The following is a 27,813-nucleotide window of genomic DNA, read 5'->3' on the forward strand; positions in this document are numbered from 1 at the left end:
TAGCTTATTTCCAGCTGGTAATGCACTGCAAAATATCTTGCACCTGAAAATCAACTTTCTAGGAAGTAGGATTGTTAAAAATGTGGCTCAGAAAGAAAGCAAACCCTACTGGGAAGCATTTTAGGGTGAAAAAAAAAAAGTTTTTGGTGTGACGTTAAGTCTTGTTGTTCAATAATTAAAAATTATGTTATTTGAATCTAGTTGAGAACATCAAATTAGCAATCAATTTATTAAATTCAAGATTTTATAAAAAATATTTCTCAATTATGTATCTTGAACTGTTCCGGCTAAAACGTCGCTCTGGTTATAACGCCACTTTGCACAGTCCAAAGGGTAACGTGATAACAAGGTTCGACTGTATAGGTTCTGCTAAAAGACCCAAATCTGGTAAATGTCAACATTCCCCAGTGATTGTCATCAACTGCAAAAGAAATACATCAGTGAAAGACTGAATATTTACTTACATTTTTGCACATTAACCACTGAATGCCAGCATTCTCTAATTTTGGCCACTTTTGCCTTCAGTCATAAAAAATGATATGGGCACAGTAAGCCCCCCCCCCCCCCCCCACCATGAGCTATTGCGGCACTGAGTTTAGTTGCCAACGTTGCACAAAACACTAATGCTGTTCCGTTTTACGATTGCTGTCCATTGGCAAATCTAGATAGCTGAACCGAGACTAACACCACTTTCTCATGAAAAGTTCAAGATTAATTTCTGATATTGTAAATGCACATTATAAAAAAAAATTGATGTGCACTACATTTGCTGTCAACCGCTCATGCATGTAGTCAAGAGTCGAAGTTGGACTGATTTTGGGGTAAAGGAGCCGGAGTTGGTCATTTTCCTGCAAAGACTGCAGCTCAAGTCAGTACTTGCAGAGTCGGAGTCAGAGTTGGACTGATCTTGGGGTAAAGGAGTCGGAGTAGAAGAGGTTCTGAAATTTCCAGAGTCGATAGTTTTCCCACTGACTTTGCAGCTCTGATAGATACACACATGGCAATAAATCAATCTGCAAAAAAGTATCCGTTCCATGGATAAGGTTTTCGCCAAGCATCTTGCTTGTAAAAGTGACATTGCACTGAAAACAAACAAACTGAAGAGTTTCTGAAATGACAGAATATATTTCCATTTTATTAGGTCAGCATTGCACTTTACAACAGATTCAAAAGAAACAGCTATGAAGAATTTTTTATTAAATGACGCATGGTTAATATTTTAAAAAGTAATGCATACAGTACGCTTTTTTTTTTGAACTAATTCATGCAGAATAATTTAAACTCGAAGTCAGAATCCGAAGACCTCGGTGGAAGTGAATGCCGTGTCGCAGAGCGGGTATCACAGGTATATATATTTATGTATAACTTAGCTTCTCTCTCAGAGGAGGCGCTTCATCTGGCCTCCAGGGTCAGTGTCTCTTTGGGATATAGTTTCAGTTCTTCTAAAGTCTTGTGCTCTTCTAGGCTGGTGAGCTGCAAGGAGGAAAAACAACATTAGGTTACTGTGCAAGGGTCAGACTAGAGGAAATTTGGGTCTGTTTAAGAACCGTTCACAAAATTGCAACACATTAAGGGGACCCTTCAGACTTCCGATAGACCATGTCGAACTTCTTACAAACTCATTTTTTAATTATTAACTACTCAAATAAAAAATCTAGCATATATTGTGTTACTAATGGAGGTGAATTATTTTCCAAAACGTGTTGGCAACCTTAATTTGCATTAGTTTTTTCTCATTCGTTCTTTCCTTCTTGCAACAAGATCGCGTCAGAAGAATATGCAAACTGTCAGTAGCATTAAAGCACCCGGCACTTTGCCTCATTCCCTTTCAATTTCAACCCAAGTCAGACTTGGTTGTTTTTTTTTCGGCAGCTCAGTTGAGTCTGTCCGTTTTTGCCGATAGCTTCGGCTTACTGTTTTTGACATGAATATCATAGCTCAATATGATTAACGTTTCATACTTTGACTTAAAATGTTGGCTTCAGAAGTCATTTAAAGTATAATGAGCTACTTAATATTGTAAAGAGCGATTCTCAACATTTCGTTTAACACGTCATTGTATATATCATAGCCACAATAAACAAGTTACTTTTAACTTTGGCTCTTGAAGTTGCACAGGATAAATATGTTTTTTCAAGAACTATCACACATCCTGGTTGAGCTTCCACTAAAAGTTAAGCAGAGCACTTTTAAAAGCTCACACTTTAACATATTGATACATTACTTTTGGCTTAGATTTTGAATTTTCACAAAACCTTTTTATTTTTCCTTAAAAATGTTTTTTAAATCCATAAAAATAGGATTCTGAAAAATCCTGGACAAACCCCTGCTATGAGAGGTTATCAAAAATCCTGTAACATACTTATCAATAGTTGCACGACATACCCTACAAAGAAAACAAATATATTCAATTCTCATTTCATTGCATGAGCATGAACAACATAGACTCTGCTTCTATATTATGCAATTAATTTATGAAGATTTCCTTAGACAAAATTTGAATATTCGTTTTTGATCAGTAATGGACATGCCTCATAAGATACGTTCGTTACAGAGCCAAAGAGTATGATAGAAGAATTGTTTCTGGGAATCTTCAAAATTTAATTGCATTGTGTAGAAGTAAAGCACAGTATTTGAAGAAATGAGTTTTCTAAATATTTGAATAACTGCATTTTGGATTCAATGCTAACAACAGGGAAATGTTGGAATTTTTAGTGGAAACCAAATAAACAAGTTCGTACAACAAAGCTAACATACAATGGATGATGAAAATGAAAGAAAAAAAGAAGAAAAATTTGCAGTTACTGCCCCTTAGGGTGTTTGTTCTTCATAACATTCATGCAATGAAACAAGAATCCAACATTTTGTCGGCACCATGCTAAACTAATGACTATGAAAATTGGCACATTTCAGGAGAGCAAAAACAATATTTTTTTTCCAAATGACGCGTTTAGCTATTTTCAATGTCTTAATTTATATAGATGACAGGGCTAGAAATTTTTGAAAAATTTTACATGTCCGAATAAACTTTTACATGCCCAGGTTTTTTTAAAAATTGTATAATAATAAAAATATTTGAGTTTGTTGTATTGCATTAATCACACAAAAAAATAATTTCACAGCTTTATATCTGAATCAAGAATTATTTCAATATACAACACAAAAAAAGTTAAAAAAAAAAAAAAGTACATAATAAGTCATTAAAATTAAAAATACTTAATTTAAAAATTGTAATAATTACATGCCCAGCTGGATATGTAAGGGTAAAAGATTCATGCCCGATCGGAATTTTTACATGCCCCGGGCATGTCGGGCAATATAGTTTTCGAGCCCTGATAGATAAATTCAAAAATAAAACTATCTCTTAAAGTATATTCAGTAAATTACCGCCCATTAGCCAGGGCTAAAGAAGAAATACGTGAAATACACCGCCAGCTCAGTCATTTCCAGCCAAGGACTGCAGTTTCGTGCTTATTAGCACTCATCAGCCCGGCATAGGAAAGTGGCTGAGCTGGAGATGGAAAACCTCTTAAGGAAGCCAAGAGTGCGAAACAAACTGGTAGCTAATATAGAATTAGCAGACCAGACAAGTGACCGAAGCAATGGTTCGGTTCAACTCGAAGATTGAACGCGAGGCAAGGTATATTCAGTAAATTACCGTAATTAATTTCAGTAAATTAGGTGTAATTTACTGAATATACCTTGCCTCGCGTTCAATCTTCGAGTTGATTCGAACCATTGCTTCGGTCACTCGTCTGGTCTGCTAATTCTATATTAGCTACCAGTTTGTTTCGCACTCTTGGTTTCCTTAAGAGATTTTCCATCTCCAGCTCAGTCACTTTCCTATGAGTGCTAATAAGCACGAAACTGCAGTCCTCGGCTGGAAAGACTGAGCTGGCGGTGCATTTCACGTGTCTCTTAAAGTAGTTGTAACCGGTAGGTAGCCCATTTTGAGTACTACGGCAAGCCATCGAATTTGAAAAATGTGATCCGCGATTTTTCACCTTCGTTAGTTTGGCACGGTGCTGACGATCTGGAGTCTTTGTCGCAAAGTGAGTACTCACGTCTCTCCTGGGCCATGAGGCGAGCACCTTGTACTCCTCCGGCGGGTACCCTTGGGAGGCGATGTAGGTGAGCAGCAAGGAAAGGGGCGTTTCCAGGGAGAAGCTCCGCCCTATCGTGTCCCCGGTTGGCAGGCGAACCCGGATCTGGCTCACAGGCCCATCCCCGGGCTCTGGGGGCAGCTGTTCGGCCAGCGACCTGCGCACAGCCTGGAAATAAAGGAAAAAAAATCACAATAGAGTATACAGGTGAAACAACCAATAACTTGAATTTGGTTCTAATAACACAGACTGAGATAGAAATTTTTTAATGAGTCTTTTATGCAATAAATCAAATCAAGTGGTCGTCTGGCAGCCAAAATTGGATTGTAATGGGGTCGTTTCCAAAATTTTAGAAGTATTTTTTTTTCTGAAAGAGCATGTTTAAAAACATAGGATCTGATCATTTTTTAAATAATTTCTTTAAATTTAATATTTTTAAAAAATTACTTAAATCGGTGAGCACACTTTTGTTGTGTGACATCACAAATGATGAAATGCCATTCAATGTTGCCATTCACAGAACAAAATATTTAATTTGCATCTTTACTCACATGGATTGGCAATGATATGGTTGATAGCAAGCGTAGAGCGCAATTTTAATTTGCTGCTTGATTATCATAATGTGGAAACGTAGTAGAAAGATGCGCCAAATTGAATCATTTGTGACATCATAAAGACCACGCCCTGTTTGAAAAATCGGACATTTTAAAAAATTAATTAAACAAAAACTGTTGGGAAAATCAAAGTATTTTCTGGGTCCATGTAATGTTTTTTTTGCTCATTCTATCTATTTCAATGACTAAAAGTAGTACTTTTGATTGAAGGAAACCACCCCATTCATTAGGTTTTTAAGTTAAAACCTATGAGATAAGGTAATTGATGTAAATCTAACAGCTTAACTCACATTTTCCCTAAGATTTTGATGAATTATGTACACAATAACTTTCTCCAAAGAAACACTCAGACATGAATTAGACTTACATTATTTAGCCCAAAGTATTTCGAGATGTCACAAACACTTGGTAGTCATTTCATTAAGCAAGTATGGCTTGTTTAAGTAAAACAATTGATTTACTAATATCTAAACACTCAATACATAAACTAAAAGTTGCTGTTCGTGCTAAATAATGTTTCCTAAACAGAGATACAAAGTAAAACAAGCAATTATGATATAAAATTTTGACATTTCTGCTTTTTTTTTTAAAAATAATTTCTAGTTTTAGTTCCTAAATTGTAAAATAAAATAAATGAGCCATAAAAAGTGGGGGGACAGTTTCCCCCCTTGCCCTCATGAATTGCACTTCCTGCCTGGCATGTTAGTCAACCTCACTTATTTCAGGAATGCTGGCTGATGCAGCGCAATACAGTAATTAAAGAAACTGAGGTAAGCTTAACAAAAAGTGAAAAACAAGTACTATTAAATATTTGGTAAACAAAAACTGAATCCACTGCCAAACGGTTCTGTACTTATGCAGAAAATGTGCTTACATCTTTGAAAGCTTCTTCCTGCTGTCGCATTTCTTCTTCTTTATGCTTTTTTTGTTGCTCTTCTTCCTCCTTCTTTTGCTGCTCTTCAAACTCTTGGCGTCTTGCTTCCTCCTAAAAAAAATGCAAATACATGAAGTAGATACAAACATGCACATAAACTAACTGTTTTCAAGGTAAAACATTTACTTTTTTAAAGATAATATGTGAAGAAACAACATAATCAAAACTTCTAATAACATGGCAGTCGTGTTTTCGGGTTATTGAAAGTCACTAAATGAACGCTTAAAACTGAAATTTCTGGATTTGAGCTAAAATTTCTTAGATTCTACTCCTGAATATTGTTTTGGCAGAAGAGTCTGTGAAAGTGATTTCCAGCAAAGACGTCTGCTTTTTTTAGACTTGTGTATAAAACTATGTCACTATTTGGAAAAAGAAAAAGTTATGAAGTGTATTTTTAGAATTTTGGCAAATTACAGATTATATGTCTCTGGAAAATAAATAAATAAATAATTTGAATTTTGACATCTTGAATTCAAGTTTCTCTCAATTACCAGTGCGCATGTGTGCATAGGTGAGTGTGTGTATGTAGGATATGGAAGCTACTGCCCAGGAAGAGCGGATTCCGGGGACAGCACTGCTGGTGGAGAACTAGCACCAGAGGAAGGGTCAATGGTGGTGCCCCTGTCCAAAAATCAGAAGACAGGACGTGGACGTCATTCAGTGGTCAAATGAAAACAATAAGCAATTTGTGATTGCCCAAAAAATAACTAAATAAATAAAATCTTATATAAAAATTTATTTTCCTTCAACTTTTTTCTAGTCCATCGTTGCCACCACATATGAAGTGAAATGGTCAGTATTTTTGTATCTTTAACAAGAATTAATTTTTGTAGTAAGTTACCGCTCTAAGCTAGGGCAAGGCAGAAGTACATAAAATACACCGCCAGCTCAGTTATTCCAAACAAGGACTGCAGTTTCGTGCTTTTTAGCACTCGTCCTGCCTCTAGCTTAGTTACTTCCTATTCCAGACTGATGAGTGCTAAAAAGCGTGAAACTGCAGTCCTCCGATTGGAATAACTGAGCTGGCGGTGTATTTTAAGTAATTAGAATGTCGTTTTTTTTTCCAAATATTTTATCCTTAATTTCAAAAAATGCACACAAAAATATATTTGATATTGATATTAAACTTTTTTTTTTAGTGCTTTATTAGATGCATGGAAACAAACAGCTAAAAATGCTAAATACTTTAAAACAATTCTACTTAAAAAATTTATATAATTTTACTGAAATTTAAGCTTGATTAGCCTTTAAAATAATTATCAAGGATGAGATTTTTCGGCTTTTTCTGTTAGTTTTTAAAACCTTTCCTCCTTTTTTTGCCTATTTCAAACCTTATTTTTCTCAAAAATCGGAAAAAAATACTATTTTTTAAAATTTTCGGTCATAGATTTCTTTTTTTTCCTTGCAAATCTTCATCTTCCAAGATGTCTGCCAAAAACGCATGTTTTGGAATCTTGCCAACGACGTCAAACACGTGCTGCGCTTAAAGTTGCTTGCCTCGTTTGAGATTTCAATCTTTTTGCATCCTGCAAGTATTTTAATTATTTTTAATGTTGAGTGGTTTTTCACTAGGTGCTACCTTATATCTGCTTATTTTATTCATCAGTTCAATAATATTTTTATTTCTTTAATTTATTTTAGAAAAAGTGCAAAAGTCAATCAAAAAATGTGGCTTATCTCCTACAGTCTCGATTTTTTTTGAAACTTGGCATGGTTACTTTTTTTGTGCATTTGAGAAAGTGTAAGAAATATCTATGGTGTATCTCAAATGGTTTATGCTTTACAGTCTGTTAAAAGTTCTGAAATTTCATGATTAAATGAGGCAGCTGCAAGTTGTTCTTTTGATTCTGAAATCGCATTAGGAAGTTTTTAAAAACAAATTTTGGGTTTCAATGCAAGGAAAAAGGTAACTAATGTTTCTATGCATATATATTTCTTTATTTTCAATTCTCAGGATGAAAAGTATGTTCTACCACATAAAAATTTTTTGGATTCTCTTTTCTGTTGTAATTTTTTACTTTACAAACAGACTTAATTTCAAAATTTATGTTCTCACTCGTTAAACACAATAAACTCAAATGTTTTTAATGAAAAAAATGATATATCTCTAAAACAAATGAAAAGTTGACACTATTGTATGAAACAGCCAAGATTGACCTCTGGCTCCCCCAGCCCTTTGTTCAAGGAATTAGGGGTTAGAAATTGTTGCCTCTTTTTCAAAATTTAGATTTATTTAGGAATAAACGCTCTTGCAAGAAAGAGTACAATGCAGCAAATTGTACAAAATTATTACTTATAACTTATTTTAATGCGTATTACCTTCAAAACTGATAAGTTAGCCATTTTTTGTTGAATTTTTGAATATCATGGCTTCCAGGTTCTTTTTTGATGTGGTTTTGGATATCATCCCTTTTATGAATTTTTTTTTTTTGATTTCCTCCTTTTTACTGTCTGACCACTCTCAGCCCAGAATTATACAATTTTGAAATTTTTTACTAATTTAGTGAAGTGAGAGGAAACTACATTAAAGAACTTTGATAAAGTTTGGGGTAAATGTTCTAATCACTGCAATCTTTCATAATCTGAATTGGTCAAATAATATTTTTTCTTTTCTTCAATCCCAAAAATTTGTAATATTTTCCACTTAAACACAAAGAGATGTCCCCCTCCCACTAAAAAATTTGAATTTCGGCTTTTATTTCATCACAATTATTAAGTTTCTATTTGGTTCAAAATAGATAGATTCCATCGAATATTTTATGTGCATTTTTATTGGAGAAAATAGAAAAATAGCGAACCCTCCCATACAATAATTCCACAGGTAGAACAGTTGTTCTTTTCAGAAATATTTTTAAAACCAGCATGCATTAACTATCCAAGGCTTAAATTTTCATGTCCTCCAATATTGGCCATCTGCTCATCGGCAGATAAACACAACACAAATTAAAAAAAAAACTTTAACAAATCTGATCCTCAAAATCAGACTAACATATATCAAAATTGGTAATTTTCAGGTTACTACTGCACTGTATGTATTGTAGAATCTTACTTCCCATCGAGCCATAACAATATAATGCTATTAAAATTAAAGAAAATCTTTATAATTATTTAAGAGTGTTAAGGAACACAAGTACATATTTTTGGATGCACCAAGCAAACATTTTTACGCTCTCGTGCAAAGTAGTGATAATGTGACTTGGATTAGTTTGGCTTTGAGATACATAAATATGGGTATTATAAAATTTCCAATATTAGTGTCCGTATAAATTAGGACAGGTGGTTTTAACCGTCCAAAACTGTCCAAAAGTGTCAGAAACTGTCTTAAACTGTCCAAAACTATGCTAAAGCTAAAAGGGTGTAATCAAATCAATTCCTATTTACTGAAATATTCTTGATGCTTAAATACTGATATTAATGAGGTTTAATTAATAAGTATTTGATAATATTTTTCTACAAAAATTTCATTTAAAAATAACTTTTAAAAAATTAAATAACTCCCAATAACTCTATTACATAAAAACTTCTTTATGTAACAGTTGGTAGAGTTATGAAAGGTACTTCACAACACTACCAAGACAACTCATTTCAGTTCCATTTATAACTCAAAGGAATATTATCAAACGTGCCATGTTTAGGCGCAAAAAAAAAAAATCTTATTTTTTTAAAAAAATGATTTGTGCAAATAAGTTTTTCATGATGTTTTAGCAAAAATTATTTTTTAAATCATAGATTAAAGAACAAGAAATTGATGATCAAACACTCTTATTTTAAAACTTGTGTTATTCTTTTTTTTAGTTCATATTTTTACTATAGTATATTCTATAACTAAAAAGATTGTCATTTATTGTATTTAAGTCAATTATTGCACTATATTTTGCACACAAGCATTAATGTCTAAGAATTTGGTTTATGGTAAAGAAAACCAAAGAACTAACTCATGGGTTTAAATTAAAATTTTTATTGAAGAATTTAATTTCTACGTAACTAGATCAAAATCAGCTATATATGTACACTTGAATGTTCCCATTGAGTAAATATATTAAACAGTCAAAAATACATAAAATAATTTTAACGTATTTTGTTCTGTTTTTGATATTTTCTCATAAAGTATCGTTTCTCAAATAACAGTTGGGGACACTTTCGGCTAGTTTTCAACACAAGGGTTTTGAACAGGATGGTAAAAAACTTGCCAACCCTGCTTTCATTTGCACACATTCATAAACATAGGGAAATATGGTTACCATTATCAAAAAGAAAATAAATAAAATTGAACTGGTGCACACAAATTGAAATTTTACATTAAGAATTCAACTTGTATGAAACTAGATTAAAATCAGCTGCATAAATAAGTTGAATGGTCACATAAAATAAATGTTCAAAAAAAAAAAAAACATTCATACATTTTATTCCGTTTTTGATGTTTTCTCACAAAATACAATATCTCTAAAAATATAGTTTTGGACACTTTCGGACAGTTTTGGATAGGACAGTAAAAACCAGGGTTTTTACCGTAGTGTCCAAAACCTTGCCAACCCTGTTTTAAACATTCATTTATTTTGAATTTGACGAACATTGATAGAAACAACAGAAATTTTGTAATAGTTGGAGCGCTTGATCTTGTGAAAGCATAAGTTTTTTTTGGATAATCAGTGAAAAAAAAATCATTGCATTATTTAAAAGAAATACAGGAGCTAACTGTTGATTATCAAGGAGAGTGTTATCTGCTTTGATGATTATCCAAGGGCCTAAATTCCTTTTACAACCTTTTCCCAATATTTTCTCACAATCCCCATGTTTAATATAACTTTCTACATGAAGGTAAATTGCTTCCCAAGCATTGAAAATATCATTTTACGGCCTTAAACAGAATGCAAAGGATTCTTACTTTTGCCCGATCTGCCAGCAGTGAAGCTTCGTAAGCAGCGTCTTGTTCTCTTTTAACATTTTCTCTGGCTTCCCTTTCTTCCTGCAGAGCAAGCAAAACATTCCACAATCAAACACAATTTTCATGTTTCATCATAAACATTGCAATACTAACACACACATATTAATGAAATAAACACATTTCAGCTGTTACACAAAAAACACATGGCTATATTATAGCCATTCTTTATAATATAAAGAACCAGAAAAAAAGAAAGAAAAAGAAGCTGTTTAAGATAGATAAAATCACATTTCAAAAAACACAGAAGAAAGATATTGGGGCGAGGGGGGGTTGCAAATCAAAGTAATTGAATCTGATATAAAACATTTACTTTTGCTGGGACAAACCTAACCAGCAGAGTCTTAAAGCTGTGTTTTGGATCTGCACATCCTTCACAATGCTGCCAGGTTAGGTTTGCTCCAACAATAGAATATATCTTTACAAGACATAATCGAGTTTCTATGCCATGCAAATGTTTAGGGATGTATCTTTTTTAAAAAGTACCAACCCTGAAGAACAATACAAATTGAAGTGCTTGAATTTAACAAAGATTCAGTACATAAGTTTTAAATATAGTAAAAAAGAAAGAAAAGTAAGTTTGTGAAACATGATGTATTCTAACAATTAGTAGTTAACACGTAAAAGGCACCCCCCCCCCCCCACCTAGATAAATGTTTTACCAATGGCGTTTACAGAGAAAGAGTTGGGCACTTAAAGCATATTTCTTTCCAGAAATTTCCCAGAGCATTTAGTTGAAATTTTATCAAATTAAATACATAACCAGTTTTGAAATGAATAAAATAGATAACAAAGAAAAAGTAGACAGGGACACAATTTATAAATATTATGGAATATCAACTTCAAAAAGAATGAAAAACTCTTTCAGTTTGAAACAAAGATTTCCTTAATGTTAAATCTTAGCATAAGAAATGATCAGTTTCTAAATTAAAAAAGGGAAAGGAAGAAAAAAAGAGGGGGGAGGGGGAGACAACACTATTTGATTTTTTGCCAAAAAAGGACTTTAGGAAAAAATAAAGAATAATGCATAAATAATTACAAAATTTAATTAAAAGTTCAGCATTTGGAAGGGTCTTTCGTACACAAACTTCTTAATTAAAACTGTACAACCTTTTTTCATTCTTTGTAACCTTCAAAGAGTAATGCTCGTGCTTCATAAGCTATGATTGGCTATTAAGGATTCAACTTAAGGAGAGTTAAATTAAAAAAAATAATTCACCACACAATATATTAAGCATGAAAATTCTGGCGAAACAAAAGTTTTGCAAAAGTAAATAAAGTGGTTTTTCAATTTATTTTTTTTAAGCAAGAGAAATATATTACCTCTTCCCAGATTTCTGACTGCATTTCACTATTGAAGACTTCGACTGCATGAATCAGACGTGTCATCAAATCATCTAAACCGACGTTGCCTTTGGGGAGAGAAAATTGTGCTATGTCAATAGTCAACACATGGTGGATAAAAAAATTCACATAATATCAGATTAAATAAATATAAATTGTAATTTGTGCTAAACTATGGGAAAGAAAACTTAATGCATCAAAAACATATTGCATCACAGTAAATGTGTTAGGAATCGAAATGAGAGAAATAAGAGGAAAAGCTGAAATTTCATATTAGAAAATGGTACAGGAAAACCGTTGATCTTGCCGGGTAGAAGAGTAGTCTAATTACAAAACAAAACACACCCTGGTAAATGAAGTTTTAATTTTTCCTTTAAAATAAGTTTTCAAACTTTTTTTTTAAAATAGATGTATCAACAACAGTAATTAATTTTTATACAATTAAAAACAGGGAAGAAAAAGAGGAAATGAGAAAGGTAAAACAAATCTATGAAACAAAACAAATTTGAAAAAAAAAAAAAAAAGCATACCAATGAAAAGAACAGATAATAAGTAGCGAGAATAAATTAACATTTTAGGGAGTAGAAAGAAAGGGGCACTTATACCATGATAATTGATCGAGATTTCGTTTTTAGGAGAAAAGTGCATAAAAAATCAGAAGGAAGAAATCTGCCAAATCAAAGATTTCTTCTTGAAAGAAACTGATTGCAAGTCTAATTTATTAAGACCAAATAAGTAATACACGACAATGCATTACTACTGAAGCTTGTAATGCGAAGAGCATTTTATAAGTCTCTCTTCATGAATTTCCAGTTTTTAGACCAAATTAACAGCTGATAAAATTCTTCAACAATTCCAGATTCTCCCTGTCCTGCAAGATCCCTCAATACAGTGGAAAAGAAACAGTGTGATGAAATTGGAGGAAGGATATTTTCTTGTTAAGGAATTATTTTCCTTTTTAAATGTAGTTTCTAGCCCCAAAATAAGAGTCCATACAGAAGTTGTATCATAAAATACTGCACAAAAGCTTTGAAAGTCTCTGTAACAACTCACCAGGTATTACCGTCAAGACTTCTGGTGTGGATCTGACTTTGGTGATGATGACTAATGCTGGTAAGTTATTTAGAGCTATGCTCCTCACCGTATTTGCCGCAGCCATTCCCAGATTTTGAGAGAGGATGGCTAACAAACTGCAAAGGGATGAAAGAATTTAACTAAATTAGTTACAAAAGAAATTATTTCACCAACAGAAGATATGTTGAATATGCATTTTTCAAATTTAGATTATTACAGAAGCAGAATTGCTAGTATTGCGTTTTATTTAAGGAGCAACATTTCCATCTTTTTTTAGTTTGAGAGCAGCATACACACACAAAAGTTAAATATTATTTGTTACAATTAACTATTTGTAACAGATTGTTAATCTCTGATGTATTACTTTTTGCATACAAATTAAATTATACACCTTTGTGTAAAACTGACCAATGATAAAATCAACACAACCCTTGCTCAACACTGAAAGTTTGAAAGCATTTCTATTCTCAAAAAAAAAAGAAGGGATAAATCTGCAAAAAGGGAACACAAAATCGACCTTTACACAAAAGAACTCTAGCTCTGAAGCTGTAAAATGTTTCTGACTGATTTTATCAATTATCAATCACATGGACATCATGAAACCAAAGTGACATTGGCATACTCACAATGTTTTGTTGGACTCGCAGGTTAAGTCCCATGCCCAGGTGACAAAGTTCAACGTCAGGTAAGAAGCCGCTGTGTCCGAGCAGAGAAGCTGTGTGCAGAACACATTCGTCAAGACACTTGCGTCATGGTGGAGGTAGATGGCCAGTGGGCGCCTCTGAGGACACAATGGATATGTTTAGGTCATTTTCACGAAAGTAGTACAAATTATTTCATATTTTTGAATTTTGTTTTCCAATTTCAATAATAACCATCAATTAATTGTACTCTTTTTAAACTTAAATTCTTATTGATTCTTGATTTACAAGTGTGTAATGAAAGTATCAACAGCATAAGTCATTCATAAAAGTGGCAAATAGCAGAGAGACCGCCAAGCCTTCAAAAAAAAAAAAAAAAATCTATCAGCATCTTCTTTAAAAAAAGTTACAGAACAAGTGTAAAATGAAACTATGATTCTTAAACTCACTAATATGTTTTTCGTTTCTTAATCAGTTATTCATTCAGTAAGTTACCGCCCTATAGCCAGGGCTAAGGCAGAAGACATTACATACATGAAATACACCGCCAGCTCAGTCAATTTCAGTATAGGACTGCATCGGCTGGAATTAACTGAGCTGGCGGTGTATTTCAGTTATTCATTGTTTTAGCATTTACCATAAATTTCACACTTCAGTGCAACTGTATTGAAATCCAGTTGCAGCGCACTAATTTCTCTCAATACAACAAAATTTTTAAAAAGAATTAGTTTTTAATTAGCATTTTTGTTTGGTCCTGAAAACACGTTTTAAATTATTTAAGTATTTCAGAATTTTTCATAATGCTAAAGGTAGTTCTAGGTTTTAGAGACTTCAATTGCTGAATTACTGAGATGTTACTTTATTTAATGGCAAAGAGTACATTGAAAGATTTTACGTTTTTAAAAACCAACCGAAGAAGTTTAACGCTTAAAACCATGATCATTTTGAGAACAGCTATTGGGAACAAATCGTGTTTTTAGAACTTAAAATTAGCTTTTATTCCTTACATTTTGAATTACAAAAGCATCCATTTCTATGAGCTTTATTTCAGAGATTAACTTGCAAGATAACTTTTCAAATAACTGTCTTAAAAAAAGAAAAAAAAAAAAAAGAAGACCGAAAGAAAACATTTTTTTTTCTTTAAAGTTAGCAAGAAATATTGCAAATCATTTCCTTCCAGTCAATAATATGTTTGTATTGAAATGACTAAAATCAGAAAAATTTAAATGAAAACCACAAGTCAGGGTTCATACTCCATTTGGATGAAAAAATTCCATGACTTTTCCAAGACTTTTTCATGACTTCAATGAAAATTTTCATGACCTCGTTACACACTATTTAATCTCAAACTTGCTATTTTTTGGAAATGAGTATTAACAAAATGTCTGCATAACTGCCACAGCCTCATTACAAGCACTTACTCGTAATGGACAAAATGTAAGTGTACACTTAAAATACTAAACTATTCTTATTTGTCTTCAACATATAAATTTAAATAAAGTAAAAAATAAAAATGCAGTGAAACGAATATGATGATGCTTAAATGTCTGATATTTGTTTTATAAACAGGCAGAATGATAATGAATAGGACAAAGGTTGAATGAGTCATCAACTACGTTTCAAAATTTGTTTCAAAAGTTGCCTTTTAGTATCCAACAGTGCATTTAATCATTCACGTAACTTGACAGTATTTTGGTTCTTTAAAGTAAAGGCATCTAGTTTAGTTTTTTATGTTTCTAAACCAGATCTTTTTTGATAGAACCATTCAGTAATGAATCAATCTTCCGATTCAAAAGTATACTTGTTTTGCTTACTTATTTGCACATTTTCAAATGCATGTAAATTGATAGGTTCACAAATTCCAGAACATGTTTGATTCCTGACATTGAACATAGCAGTGGGTCGCATAATTAGTTTTGCAGGCCGTATGTTGGGCACTACTGTTTTAGAGTATTAGAATTTTTCTTTTTTCTGTATTCTTTCGTCTGACTAAAGATCTTTATTTTCTAAAACCTTCAACAAATTAAGATAAACTCTGATAAATTTAATAATAAAGTTCTTACGAGTGATGGAATCGAACTCGGATGCAATTGAACTGCTTTTTAAGTCATGTCCAAGCAGTAAAATCACGTCGCAAAAAAAGGCAAGCGGCTGCGAAAGAAGTGGATGCAATGAGATTTCAAAATTCAGATTTGATTTTGGGATTGTTCAATTTTCCACTTTTAATAGCTTTTATGTGCTATACTGTTAAATCACTCAAGATTTTTAATGCTACTTTAGTTACTGTTACTTTCTCTTTGTCCAGGACATTTTTCCATGACTTGAGATAAATTTCCATGACTTTCAATGAAAATTTCAATTTTCCATGACTTTTCCAGGTCTGAAATTCGCTTATTTTTTTTCCATGACTTTCCAGGATTTCCATGACCCCCCATAGGCGGATTTAGGACTGAGTTCCTGGGGGGGGGCAGGATTTTTTTTTTTTTTTTTGGAGCAACATTTTTAATTGCCCTCCCCCCCTCCCATGTTTTTGTCTGTTTTCTGTGATGCGTAAGGCCATTCTTTACTTTTTTATGTGTCGTTTTCATTACTGTGTGTAATCATGCTGTCCTTTTTAAATTGACCTTAAAAGAGAGGAGGCTGGTATTAAGAGAGTAACGCAGTGCTCCCTTTTAAGTGGGATATAGAATATCTCCAGTTTTAGGGGACCCAGGGTTACTCCCCCGGAGAAAATTATCTAAAATGGATATAAAGTTCTGCATTTTGAAGTCTTATAAGGGTTAATTGGAAATAATAGACAAATATTTTTTTTTTAGTTTTACGCTTTAAAAGTGCTTTGTGATGCAAGTTAATACTTTAAAAGAAATGGAGGACAGATTTAGAGAACAGGTATCAAGAGAGAAACATACTACCCATTTGAACAATTCTTAATTTATACACTTGATAAGAAATAAAATTGAAGCACACTTTGCTTAGGAGTTTCAAAGACTTGTCTAATTATTTTCAAGGTTTGGTTGGTTAGATTGGGTTTTTGGTTCAAGAGCCCTTGTAGGCTATACTGCGCCAATTCTTTTCAGGGATTTTAGAACCTATCAATAATTTGCACTTTCCAGCCTCTGAAATTGAGTAGTAGATTATACACTTGTACAGTATTGTTCAAACTTTGTAAGAAACGGCTATTTTAAGTTTAAAAGAAAAAATAAACTTTAATTTCCTATTCAAAAAAGAAAAAATCATGATTTTTTTTGTTATAAGATTTTGGAAGATAAGTTGTTACTATATAAACTCCTCCCAAAACTGGGGAGCATTGTCCCCTTTGCCCCCCCCCCTATAAATCCACCCATGCTCTTCTGAACTATTCAAAAATAAAAAAATAAAAATAATTTTTTTTTTTTAAATTTTTGGAAGATATGTTGTTCCTACATAAAGTCCTCTCAAAACTGGGGGGGCATTGCCCCCCTCTGACCCCCCATAAATCCGCCCATGCATGACCCGTACAAACCCTGACAAGTACGCTTTTGAGTTTAGAGAAAACAGCGTTTTCTTTTATGCAGAAGAATAAGAAAAGCAGTCTATTGACATTAGCATACATTTTAAAACTTTGTTCTGAAATTTAACAGAGAAACTTATTGCCAATTTGTGTACCATGATTTTGTATCCAAATCGGAGATAGTCGGTCGAGGAAGCACTAGTTCACTTGACATGGAATAAGCAAGATATGGTATCAATGCGAGCTTTTGAGCGTCTGGCAGCAACTTTCGACCATGGGATGTGTCTGACAGTATTTTTTATTAACTATTGACAATGTTCTGTAAAACATACGTAAAAATAAGTTCAATTTTTTTTTTTTTGCACATTCAACCTCTTGTACCTGTAAATAGACCCATGGCCCAAGCCAGCAGGCATGCATTTGTTCAAAGTACATACTAACTCTACTCTATCCCATACAATTAGTTACTCAAAAAATAAATAAAAAAGTCTGGCAGCCCTAGGCTCTCCGAATATCAAGTTTTAGTCAAAAAGATCATCTGATACCTGAATATATTCTCTGAAACTCAAATGCATACTTTGAAATGTATGTTCCAAGACAGAAACATTTCACGTGTCTACAAACATGTTTACAGTGTGTCTTAAAATTCTTTAAAAACAAAAGCATAGGAGTGCCCTTTCGAAATTCACTTATTACTCAACATATTGCCAACAAAACCACTAGCCTTCTTGAGAAACTTAAATTTACCTCTTTTGCTGGCTTGTGACAGGAAGCTTGGAGAGCTTCTGCTAGTGTGCCTTGAAAAGGGGGATGACAAGAACTGTACCTGGAGAAAAAACTATACTTAGTGCCTTTTGCCAGCAGACAAATTATGCACTTGGACATAGCATTATAAGTTCTTAAACAAATATTTTAAATACAAAGATTTGTAGAAGATTTAAAAATCTGATTGGGTACATAATATTGAAATAGTGTTGTAAATGCTTAGAACTGAATCTTTAATATCAAAATTGAACGAAAAAGGCCAAATATAAATAAATAAATTAAAAAAAAAGTGATTAAGATTGAACACAAAAGTTAGAACTATAATAATTGACACCTATGCAGTATTTCTTTAAAATGTTTAATTATAAGGAACTGAACACCAGAGTCTTCCAGTTTCTTTTTTCTCTTGTGCAAAAAAGCAGAAATGCCTTGATTCATTTTTGTAATTTAAATAGCATTTTGCAAAAATTGTGACCGCAGTGGAAACCCTGCGAGAATAATATTAACACTTCTTGAAAGAACAATTTGTAACAACAAAATGAGACAGAAATTTCCACATTATGAACTCTACTAACTGTAGAATGAATGATAAATTATATGATACTAAAATATTATATCACATATTTGTCCTTTTTCAATGAAATGATTTTTAATAAATACACCTAAGCTGCAGCAGATAAAACTAGTATGTTAAGGCTATCACGAAACTTTCTTCTATATCTTTCTTATAATTCTGATTCCTCCCCATGGTTGACGAGGAAGAAATATTCCCAACAAAAACAAAATTACACATACAAAAACTTGACGACAATAATCAAAGCAAAGAGCGAAAATTGAAAGTTTTTCTAAAAGACTTGCTACAAATATTTTATTTGTTAACGAACATAAGATGGCAACAGTTAAAAATCATTTTGAGATAATATTTCCGATCATTTCTATACAATTAAAATCACTAGAAATACACAGACGACAGTTTATTGCAATTTATCTTTCTTATTGTTGCATTAATATAGCTATTTTCACTCCCCCCCCCCCCCAAAAAAAAAAATCAGCACCTCTTGGAGCGATTGGTGCCAAAATTGAACCAACGCCTATTTACATACTCTTAAAACACTCATGCAATATGCATCATTCTTCTTTCGCTTTGAAAGTGAATCGACACATAGCTTTCGACTATTATAAAACGTGAAATGAAAGGCATGCTTGTATGGACCACATTTAATTAAAAAAATTACTATTTCCTCTGTATCAAAAGATGAGAAAAACAGAATTTATATCAATAAGTTTCAAAGAGATTTTAAAATATACTTCAATCAGCAAAAATAATCTTCTTCAGAGGAATCTAGAGTTGCCCTGCATGAGTATTGAAAGTGTGGAGGATTATCCTCAGGTGTAACGTAATCCAAACAAGATTATGCTTTGAAAACTTTTAAATAGTAAATTTTTTTTTAATCTTTTAATGTCAAAAAAAAAAAAAAAAAAGCTAAATTATGCCATTACAAGTATTTTTTACACTATTCTTCAAATCATTTTTAATATTTAGTATACTTTCAATCAAAAAAATTTTTTTTTTTTTTCAGTGGCAGGCAAATCAAAAGTGTTTTTTTTTTTTTTTTTTTTTTTTTGTGTGAACTCTGAAACTGAGGTTTTTGCAAAATTCTTTTTCAAAGTGAACAACTTTATAGCGATTAACTATTGATATAAATCAATTTTTATCCTTTGACAGCCCAGTATTAATTATTCTGAAATGTTTTTGGGCTTTTTTAAACTTAAAAAGGATTTAAAGCAATAGAAAACTTGTATTTTCTGCAAAACACACTTTATTTTTTTTATTTCAAACAACCAAAAACACCCTTCTATGTTTTTCTACATAGCAAGAGAATGGTTTGAATATGCTATAAAAAAAATTCATGCAGCTCATAGTAGGTACTCCGGAGATATAACTTATTTAATCTTTCAAATGAAAAATCATACAAACTGACTTTAGATAAAAAGTAGCAACATCCAACTATTCACAGAATACTTTCTGTCGTTCACACTGAAAGAGAAAAGTACAGCAGAGCCCCTCCTAGTGGACACCCCTCTTATGCGGACAATATTTAATTCCCCAGTTCCAATGCAAATAACATTATTAAACCCCTGTCCTGCAGAGACCTCTCTATTGTAGACAAAAAAATTTGTCCCATTAGTGTCCGCATTAGAGGGATTTTACTGTATTAGCTTGAAATTGATACCAAATGCAGCTTAATTGGTTGAAAAATAAAGAAATTAGAGAGATTTTCTAAAGTCATGCCAAAATGGTGACTCCAAAAAAGATCAAAAATCGAATTTTTGAAAAAAAATCTCCATAGCGTAATTTTCATTCAAAAAATCTAAAAAAAATAATTTGAGCTCATCTCATAGATATCTATTTGTAAAAAAATAATGGATAAAATCTGAGACATGACTGTCTGAGACAACACGGCCAACTATTTATTTTAGGCAATTTTTGACGTAGAATGATCCCTCTGCGAATGAATCACTCGAAAATTTACCTCTTGAGGTTTGTTCAATTACTCAGAGTCACATTCGAGGGGGGGGACATAGGAGGAAGGTGTCCTCCCTCCATTTTTAGCTTAACTGTTCCCACTTTTTAGTTTCAATATATTATTAATTTAAACAACTCTCAAGTTCAAACCTGTTTGTGTTGCCCAAACTCATGTCCATATTATCATTGTCCTCCACTTTTTAAAATTTATTATTTTTTTTTTGATCTAAATAACTGTCAAGTGGAAAACAATATGAAAAGGCATTTCTCTACCTATTATTTCAATAATTACCAACGGAACACACAACCATGTCCCCCCTTAACCCGCTCATATGATAATTCCTTAATAATTTTCGTTCGAAAATATGTTGTTCAATTATAAAGAGATCTCTCGATAATAGAAAATTCGGCACCAAACATTAAATTATAACCCATCAGAATAAAGCACACAAGAAGCAATCATTTGATTTTAAAACAATTCTAAATCCATCAATTCCAAGAGCGATGACGCACCACATATGCAGGGGCGTGCAAAGAAATTTCGGGACTCGTCACAAATGACTTTGACGGGGCCCCTCCATATTGTTTACCCCTACATCCCTAATATATTTCACCTCTCATTTTAAAAATCTTGGAGCCCCCTTCAGGCTCGGGTTAACAGGTGTCCCTTTTCTCCCCTTTGCCCTGTGCACACCCCTGCACGTAGGAAGTTCTATTCCAAGAGCACTACCCTGAAAAGAGATGAAATCTCCTGAAAATTACAATCCCACAGTTTGCGTCTTAACTCCCGTCCCCCTTCCTGGCTGTCACCCCCCTGCGAATGAATTACACGAGAACTAAACTACTTGCTTTATTAGGAAATAAATAAATATTTTTGTGCGAAGAAGTAACGGGAAATAACCAACATTTGTAGCACAAATATACAGATTACTGCAGACACGTATTACAGGTTTCAATACCCAATGGTGTAGTCGAAGGTGGACGTATGGGGGAAGAGGTCCCCTCAGGTTTTAACTAAAGTATTCCTCCTTTTAACATGAAATATAATTTTAGTTTTAATGCTCCTCAAGTAAGAACCATATTAGCGTCCCCCAATCTTTGCTTCCACCACCAGGACACACAACTCATATCACCCATAGACTCGTCCATGTGTTCATCCGCTAACACCTTTCTCCCAAAAACATATCATTGGGCTACCAAAATGTCCCAAAGAATCATTTGATAACCAGGCATACGGCAGCATACATACAATTAATTACAACACTATTCGAATGCAAAAACAACACACAAACTTCTACAACAAATAACTAAAGAAATGTCCCATTGCTCTACCCCCCTTGGAAGAATTCGAGCCAAAAACCAATGGGCACAAGTCCACATAGGGGCACATGTGTACCAAATTTCGTTCGATTTCAAGCGGTAGTTTTTGCTGCAGAGCGGCCACAAAAAAACTGGTCACACTTACATGAGGAACACAGACAGACATTTTCCAAAAATGGTCGAAATGGACTCAGCACACCTCAAAACATTCAAATCCATTGAAATTCGAAAATTTGTATGAATCCAATACAAGAAAGTAAAAAGTAAAATATTTTTTAAATAAAAACAGTTACCTGTTGGTGAATTCTTTTTCGAAATGACTGATGGCGACTGATTCATCTTCCACTTCATCAGGCACTGGAAAAATCATAGGCAAAAATTTTTTCAGAAAGTTATTAACATTCAGTAAGTTAAATTAGAAAAAGAAAAATCTTTCATCAGCTTAAAGTTTTTCTGTGCAGCAAGGTTAAATAATTCTCAAAAAAAGTGATATAATATATATATATATATATATATATATATATATATATATATATATATATATATATATATATAAACATCTATAGAACAATTAATAAACAAGGTTACAACACAGATAAATGACAGCGATGAAGCCAGTACTCTTCAGCAGTCGAAACTTCATCCTATAGTCAAAAATACAAAAATTTTAATACTAAAACTAAGAATAGGATGTCAAATTCCGAAAAAGTCAACATTCAGGATTACATTGGGCAAAAGCACCACATGTGAAATATATATATATATACATATATATATATATATACACACACATATATATATATATTTTCTTTTCGAGCATACAATCTTGCAGTCCAGTACAAAAATGAAGAAATCCCAGGAAGGGGGAAGTCTTGAAAAAAAGAAGAACTGCGGGCATTTCAGAGTGCAGATCAGATGAGCCTGAAAGGCCATGTCTTGCCAGCAGGACATAGGAAGAGATACCTTTAGCTCTAGGTAAGTCTCAGGCAAGATTTGCCAAGACTTTTTTTCCCTACTGGAGTTTGTGCGGTGCTTACGATTTTTTTCTTGAGGAAAAGTTTGATGTTTCGCAGGTTATGCAGGAGGAGTCAAGAGAGAAGCCGCATTTGTAAGATTGTCTGCATTTTCACTACCCATAAGTCACAATGGCTAGGAATCCACTGTAAAGTGATCTCCTTACCGGAAGTTAGGAGAGCATTGATAATATTTGCACACTCAAATTCAATGGCAGTAGGAAGCAGTTTGTATGATGAAATAGTTTAGATTGCAGTCTGACATTTAATGAAAAACATTAAGAACAAATATAATTTTATTTTTAAGAATAAATATAAGACATTTTGAAAAAATGTTGATTATTTGTAATTACAGTAAAACCCCTTATAACGGACACCCCTCTTATGAGAACAATTTTTTAATTCCCCGATTCCAAGGCAAATAATATTATTAAACCCCTTGCCTGCAGACACCCCTCTATTGCAGACACAAACGTTTGCCCGATTAGTGTCCGCATTAAAGGGGTTTTACTGTAATTGGAAACATAACTCCACTCTCCTATTATTCACATTCTTAAGTAAATGACATTCATCAGGTGATAACTTACTTAGGTGTTGCATTTTACGTGAAGAGGAACTGGCTTGGAACATGTCGTCGTCCACACCAAAACATTCTGCTGCATCCTCAAACTCATTCTCACTTTCGCTAGACGTCAGATCCACCACAAGCTGATGGGAGGAGAAAAATTATCTTAAATATATCACCTATTATTATTTCTAATATGTCCCTTATTCTCTAAAAAACTTGGTCATGAGGCGAAAATTGTTAGAGAAAGTGCCGGGAACTATGACCAAGATTAATTAGTCAACATTCAATCTCGGGGAATTGCTTTAACAAATTTTGGATGTTCAATAAAGCTTGTTATATAGAGAGGATTCATTGTAAAATTAAAAGCAGAGATTAAAACTAAGGGCAAGATGGCAGAAATACTGCCGAATTTCTCAGTTCCACTCTTTGAAAATTGTCCTGGAAGAAGATTCACTTAAGCCCATACCGATGAATGCATGACGTTACTTGCAGTGATGCAATGTTGTGCTATTTCAGGGCCAAACTAATTAAATTTTGGCAAGTTGTGTACTTTCCATGCCATAAAAGTAAGCAACACACTGACTGCATAATTGGTGAATGTGAGAATGCACAAAAGGTTGAAACAGTGAAATAATACTGTAACTTTTTCTCCACTAAAATACCAAGATCCTTTCTATACATTACGCTTGGAGAGAAGTCTCCCTTCAACTAAGTTCAAATTTTTGTCCTCGAAAAGGGAACATATTGCTGTCTGTGATAAAAATGAGCTGACAGAGGTAAAATCTGCTTTAGCCAGAGAACTCACTCCTATTTGAACTTTAAACAACTGTACATACCTGCCAACTTGTATGGTTTGGCCTTACAAATTACGGTTTGAGTACTAATTGTACAATTGTAAGTTTCTACTGGGATTGTACGATTTCGTGTGAAATTGCTCCAAAACCTCAAACTGTTAAATCTTAATTTAGAACTCAATCATCTGAATCAATTAGGAGTACCCCCCATCTAGACAATCAAAATTTCAGATACTTGGATTGTTACGAAAAAGCGGTTTACTTTGGTGATTAATCACTGCATGCCCATTGGGAGAAAAAATCTTTTTTTAACGGAGTTTTCAAATAATCAAATGAAATGGCAAGGCAGACGTAGACAGAATCTTTATTTTGGGAACAGCAGTTTGTTTTAGTGTCATTCTATTTTATTATTATTACTATTTTTTGTCTGAAATTTTGAAATTGATTCGAGTAATTGGAGTTTTACTGTAAGTTTCTCATTTTAAGGTTTTCTACAGGAGGTTGTAAAGTTTTCTAAATAGACATGTTGGCAGGTATGACTGTATATTTTTTACTTATCATGTATGGTCATATGAAATCATTTCAAGCAGTCAACAAGCTTTGCCTGACTGTTTTACTAGCTTTATGGTTGGGCAGTAGTCAGTAAATGCAAGTTTTTGACTTGAATGATCATTAGTAAAGAAATTTAATCAATAAATTTTTGAATATTTAACTACAATAAGCTACTCAAAAGTCATTTATGTATAATGTATTATTATGTTGCATAAAATAAAAGTAAATATTATGAGTCATATGTACGTCATTAAACTTCTGATTTATACAAAACACTCAAAACGGAAAGAAAACTTTACCTGTGTTTTTTTAGGCCTGGGTGTCGTTTCTTCTCGACTGAGAATGAGCTCCAGAGATTGACTGGGTAGATCTAAAGCGGCAAGTTTTGTCTGAAAATAAAAACATACACTAAAAAAAAAAATAATAATAAATCACTTTAACAAAGTTTACTTTCAACACATAATTACTGAATTTTCTTTGAAGTTCACTGTTAGTTTGATAGATTTTTTTTTCTAGTTACTGAATTATGATCTTATGTATCAGTATTTTTTTCACACATAGAAGTAAACGATAATTGTTGACAACGAGTGGCAATGATAACAGAAACCTAACAGTTAACTACTTAAGTGAATTCGGTACAGTCCTGGGAAAAAAAGGAACTTTCTAAAATGCATAGTAAAAGCTAGGGGAGTTCCTAATTTTTTTTTTAAATCAATGAATTACAACCTCAAATATTCAGCATTGAAAAAAACATCATAACTCCAAATCAATTTTAGTAGAAATTCTCTTTTTGCACATGTTCTACTCTTGCTCTGAGGCAACGATATGATCAATAAAATTATATTGCATTCACATAATTTTCTAATGATTTTTGTTACAATAGTTTATTAAAATGAGGCCCTGTTTTAAGGGCATTAGCATGAGCAAATGTAGAAGATGATGCATCGATTAAATTCAGGAAAAAAAAAAAAAAAAAAAAAAAATCTGATAAGTACACTGTATTACCCCTGCTAAATTCAATGTTCTTTTTCTAACTCAAAAGAATAGATGTGTTTACTCGTGCATACCCATTCAAATACACTACCTGTTGAATAACCATATTTTAATGCCTTTAAAATACATTATTTAAGATATTGGCATTTTCAAATGTTTTTGTTAGTGATATTCAAAATCTGAAGAAATGCTGTATTGTTTTATAAAAATGATGTTCACAATAACTGCAATAAAAATAAAAACACTGAGGTTGTAGAATTCTTCAACAATAATAATTTCACTTTTCAGCAAAAAAAAGTGCAATGAAAAGCTTTTTTTGGAATAGTGTTGAAAATTTTTGGAGGTGTTTGAACTCAAAAAACCCACTCCTTAATTACGACCCTGATTAGCATACAAGCATAAATTTTAATCCTGATTTACAAATCAGCCAACAAAAATAAAAAAGCAGATTTGTAATACAATAAAAACTCATTTGAATTTTGAAATAGAGAGATTTTCAAGATAAGTATGCATGAGTGCATTATATATGATTATCATTAATTATTATACTTCACAGATAAAAATGAGCAAATGAAATAGGAAAATACACTCACATTTTCATCTTTGAGAGATTCTGGCCAACCTACCCACCTCTGGAATCTGACTGGAATATTTGTGACGTCACGTAACCCTAATTTCACCTGCACAGAAAAAATAAATTATATAATAATAAGAAAAATATCTAAAGCGGGGATAAATAAACAATAAATACATAACTTAAAACCAGATTTTGAGGGCTTATCACTGCTTGAACTAAATGGAGCCGAAGCATCAAGAAGTTTTTTAAAAAATGGACAGAATGCTTTGGAAAATCATGTTTTTAATTGCTTAAAATAAATGAAGGGAAAACAGTTTTTAACTTGAAACTTTTTGAAAAATAACAGACAAAATATTTAAAAAACATTTTTTTTAAAATTAAATATATCAAAATTAAGCATTTATATAGTTTAAATGCTAGATGACATGTTTTTCTTTCTTGGTCTATAATTTGGAAAAAAAAAATAATAATTTGAATTTTGACATTTGGAATTCAAAATTATGTTTTTCGCAAGTATTATATGATTATATGGGCATTAGGGTAGTTCACAAAAATGTTTTTTGAGTACAAGTCCAAGACCCCCCCCCCCCTTTTTTTGTAAAGACTTACTAATAGTGTAAAGCTGTAAAAGTTTTAGCTTCTAACTCAAATTTGAAGAGGGTGCTCCATGACCCCTTGATTTAACATTAGCCGTAGTATAGAAAATGCTACAAGTTTAGAAATATTTAATTTCCCCAGCTGTTTTTGGTAAATAACTATTTTAATGCAATGTATATGCATATTACTAGTGTATATTATAATATGTAGCAGTGTTTTTTCAGCTTAATGTGCTTTTTTAACCCACCTCCCCACACGTATGAAGTTTGGGGGAGGGGGTAAGGCATCCTCTTTCATTTGAAATAGAAAGCTAAAATTCTTCCAGTATATCACTATCTAAAAGTCTAAAAATACTGAGGTATGTCCTGTTATCTAGGAGAAACGTTTTTTACATGTATTTTTGAACTTCCCTAATGGACATGCCCAATCTTCATTTGAAATTTTTACACACCTTAGGCTTCACAATAATAAGGAGTAACAATAATAACAAAATAACAAGAGAAAGTAGTGCAAAAGTTTTTAACTGTATAATAATTCACAGCGCATCAATTAAAGGAGGAGCAATCCCTTTCCCACTATATAAAATGAGATTATACTCCAAATGAAAGATAATTGCACAAGATCATCTTTTAGAGCATAGCCAAGAAATATTTTTTTAAAGTCTTGAAACAAATCGACAGGAATTAATTTAAAGTAAGAGATTTCACAGCAAAACCCAAAACAATGCTCACAATGTAAATATTCAGCACCAAAATGCAAAGCCATTAATTTGTAATTTTCAAAATTAAAAGACCATAAAATATCATTTACGAATAGAAAAGAACTCTTGAAATAGGGGTTAAAAATGCAGCCCAACCTCTAAAACTGTCTTGGAACCAGGGAAAATGAGATCATATTCTTTGTTGTTGGTCGTGTCGATAATGTGTAGCCTGTACTTCACATTGAGGCGGTCGCTGAAGCTTGAA

The 27,813-nt window shown here is 32.7% G+C and overlaps 1 protein-coding gene across 1 annotated transcript; it reads right to left on the minus strand.

Moving 5' to 3' along the window:
• Nucleotides 1-1,122: 1,122 nt before the first annotated feature.
• On the minus strand, nucleotides 1,123-27,813 carry LOC129232093 (FAS-associated factor 1-like; the record flags this gene model as incomplete). Its single annotated transcript, XM_054866328.1, is given in 13 exon segments — nucleotides 1,123-1,473; nucleotides 4,065-4,271; nucleotides 5,592-5,702; nucleotides 10,537-10,617; nucleotides 11,917-12,005; nucleotides 12,991-13,127; nucleotides 13,638-13,792; nucleotides 17,890-17,968; nucleotides 22,048-22,111; nucleotides 23,355-23,475; nucleotides 24,981-25,070; nucleotides 26,268-26,354; nucleotides 27,705-27,813. Coding segments are annotated over 13 exon segments (1,411 nt in total), but the record flags the coding sequence as incomplete, so codon positions are not given.

The sequence above is a fragment of the Uloborus diversus genome, unplaced genomic scaffold (assembly GCF_026930045.1).
Source record: "Uloborus diversus isolate 005 unplaced genomic scaffold, Udiv.v.3.1 scaffold_1062, whole genome shotgun sequence".
Taxonomy (NCBI): domain Eukaryota; kingdom Metazoa; phylum Arthropoda; class Arachnida; order Araneae; family Uloboridae; genus Uloborus; species Uloborus diversus.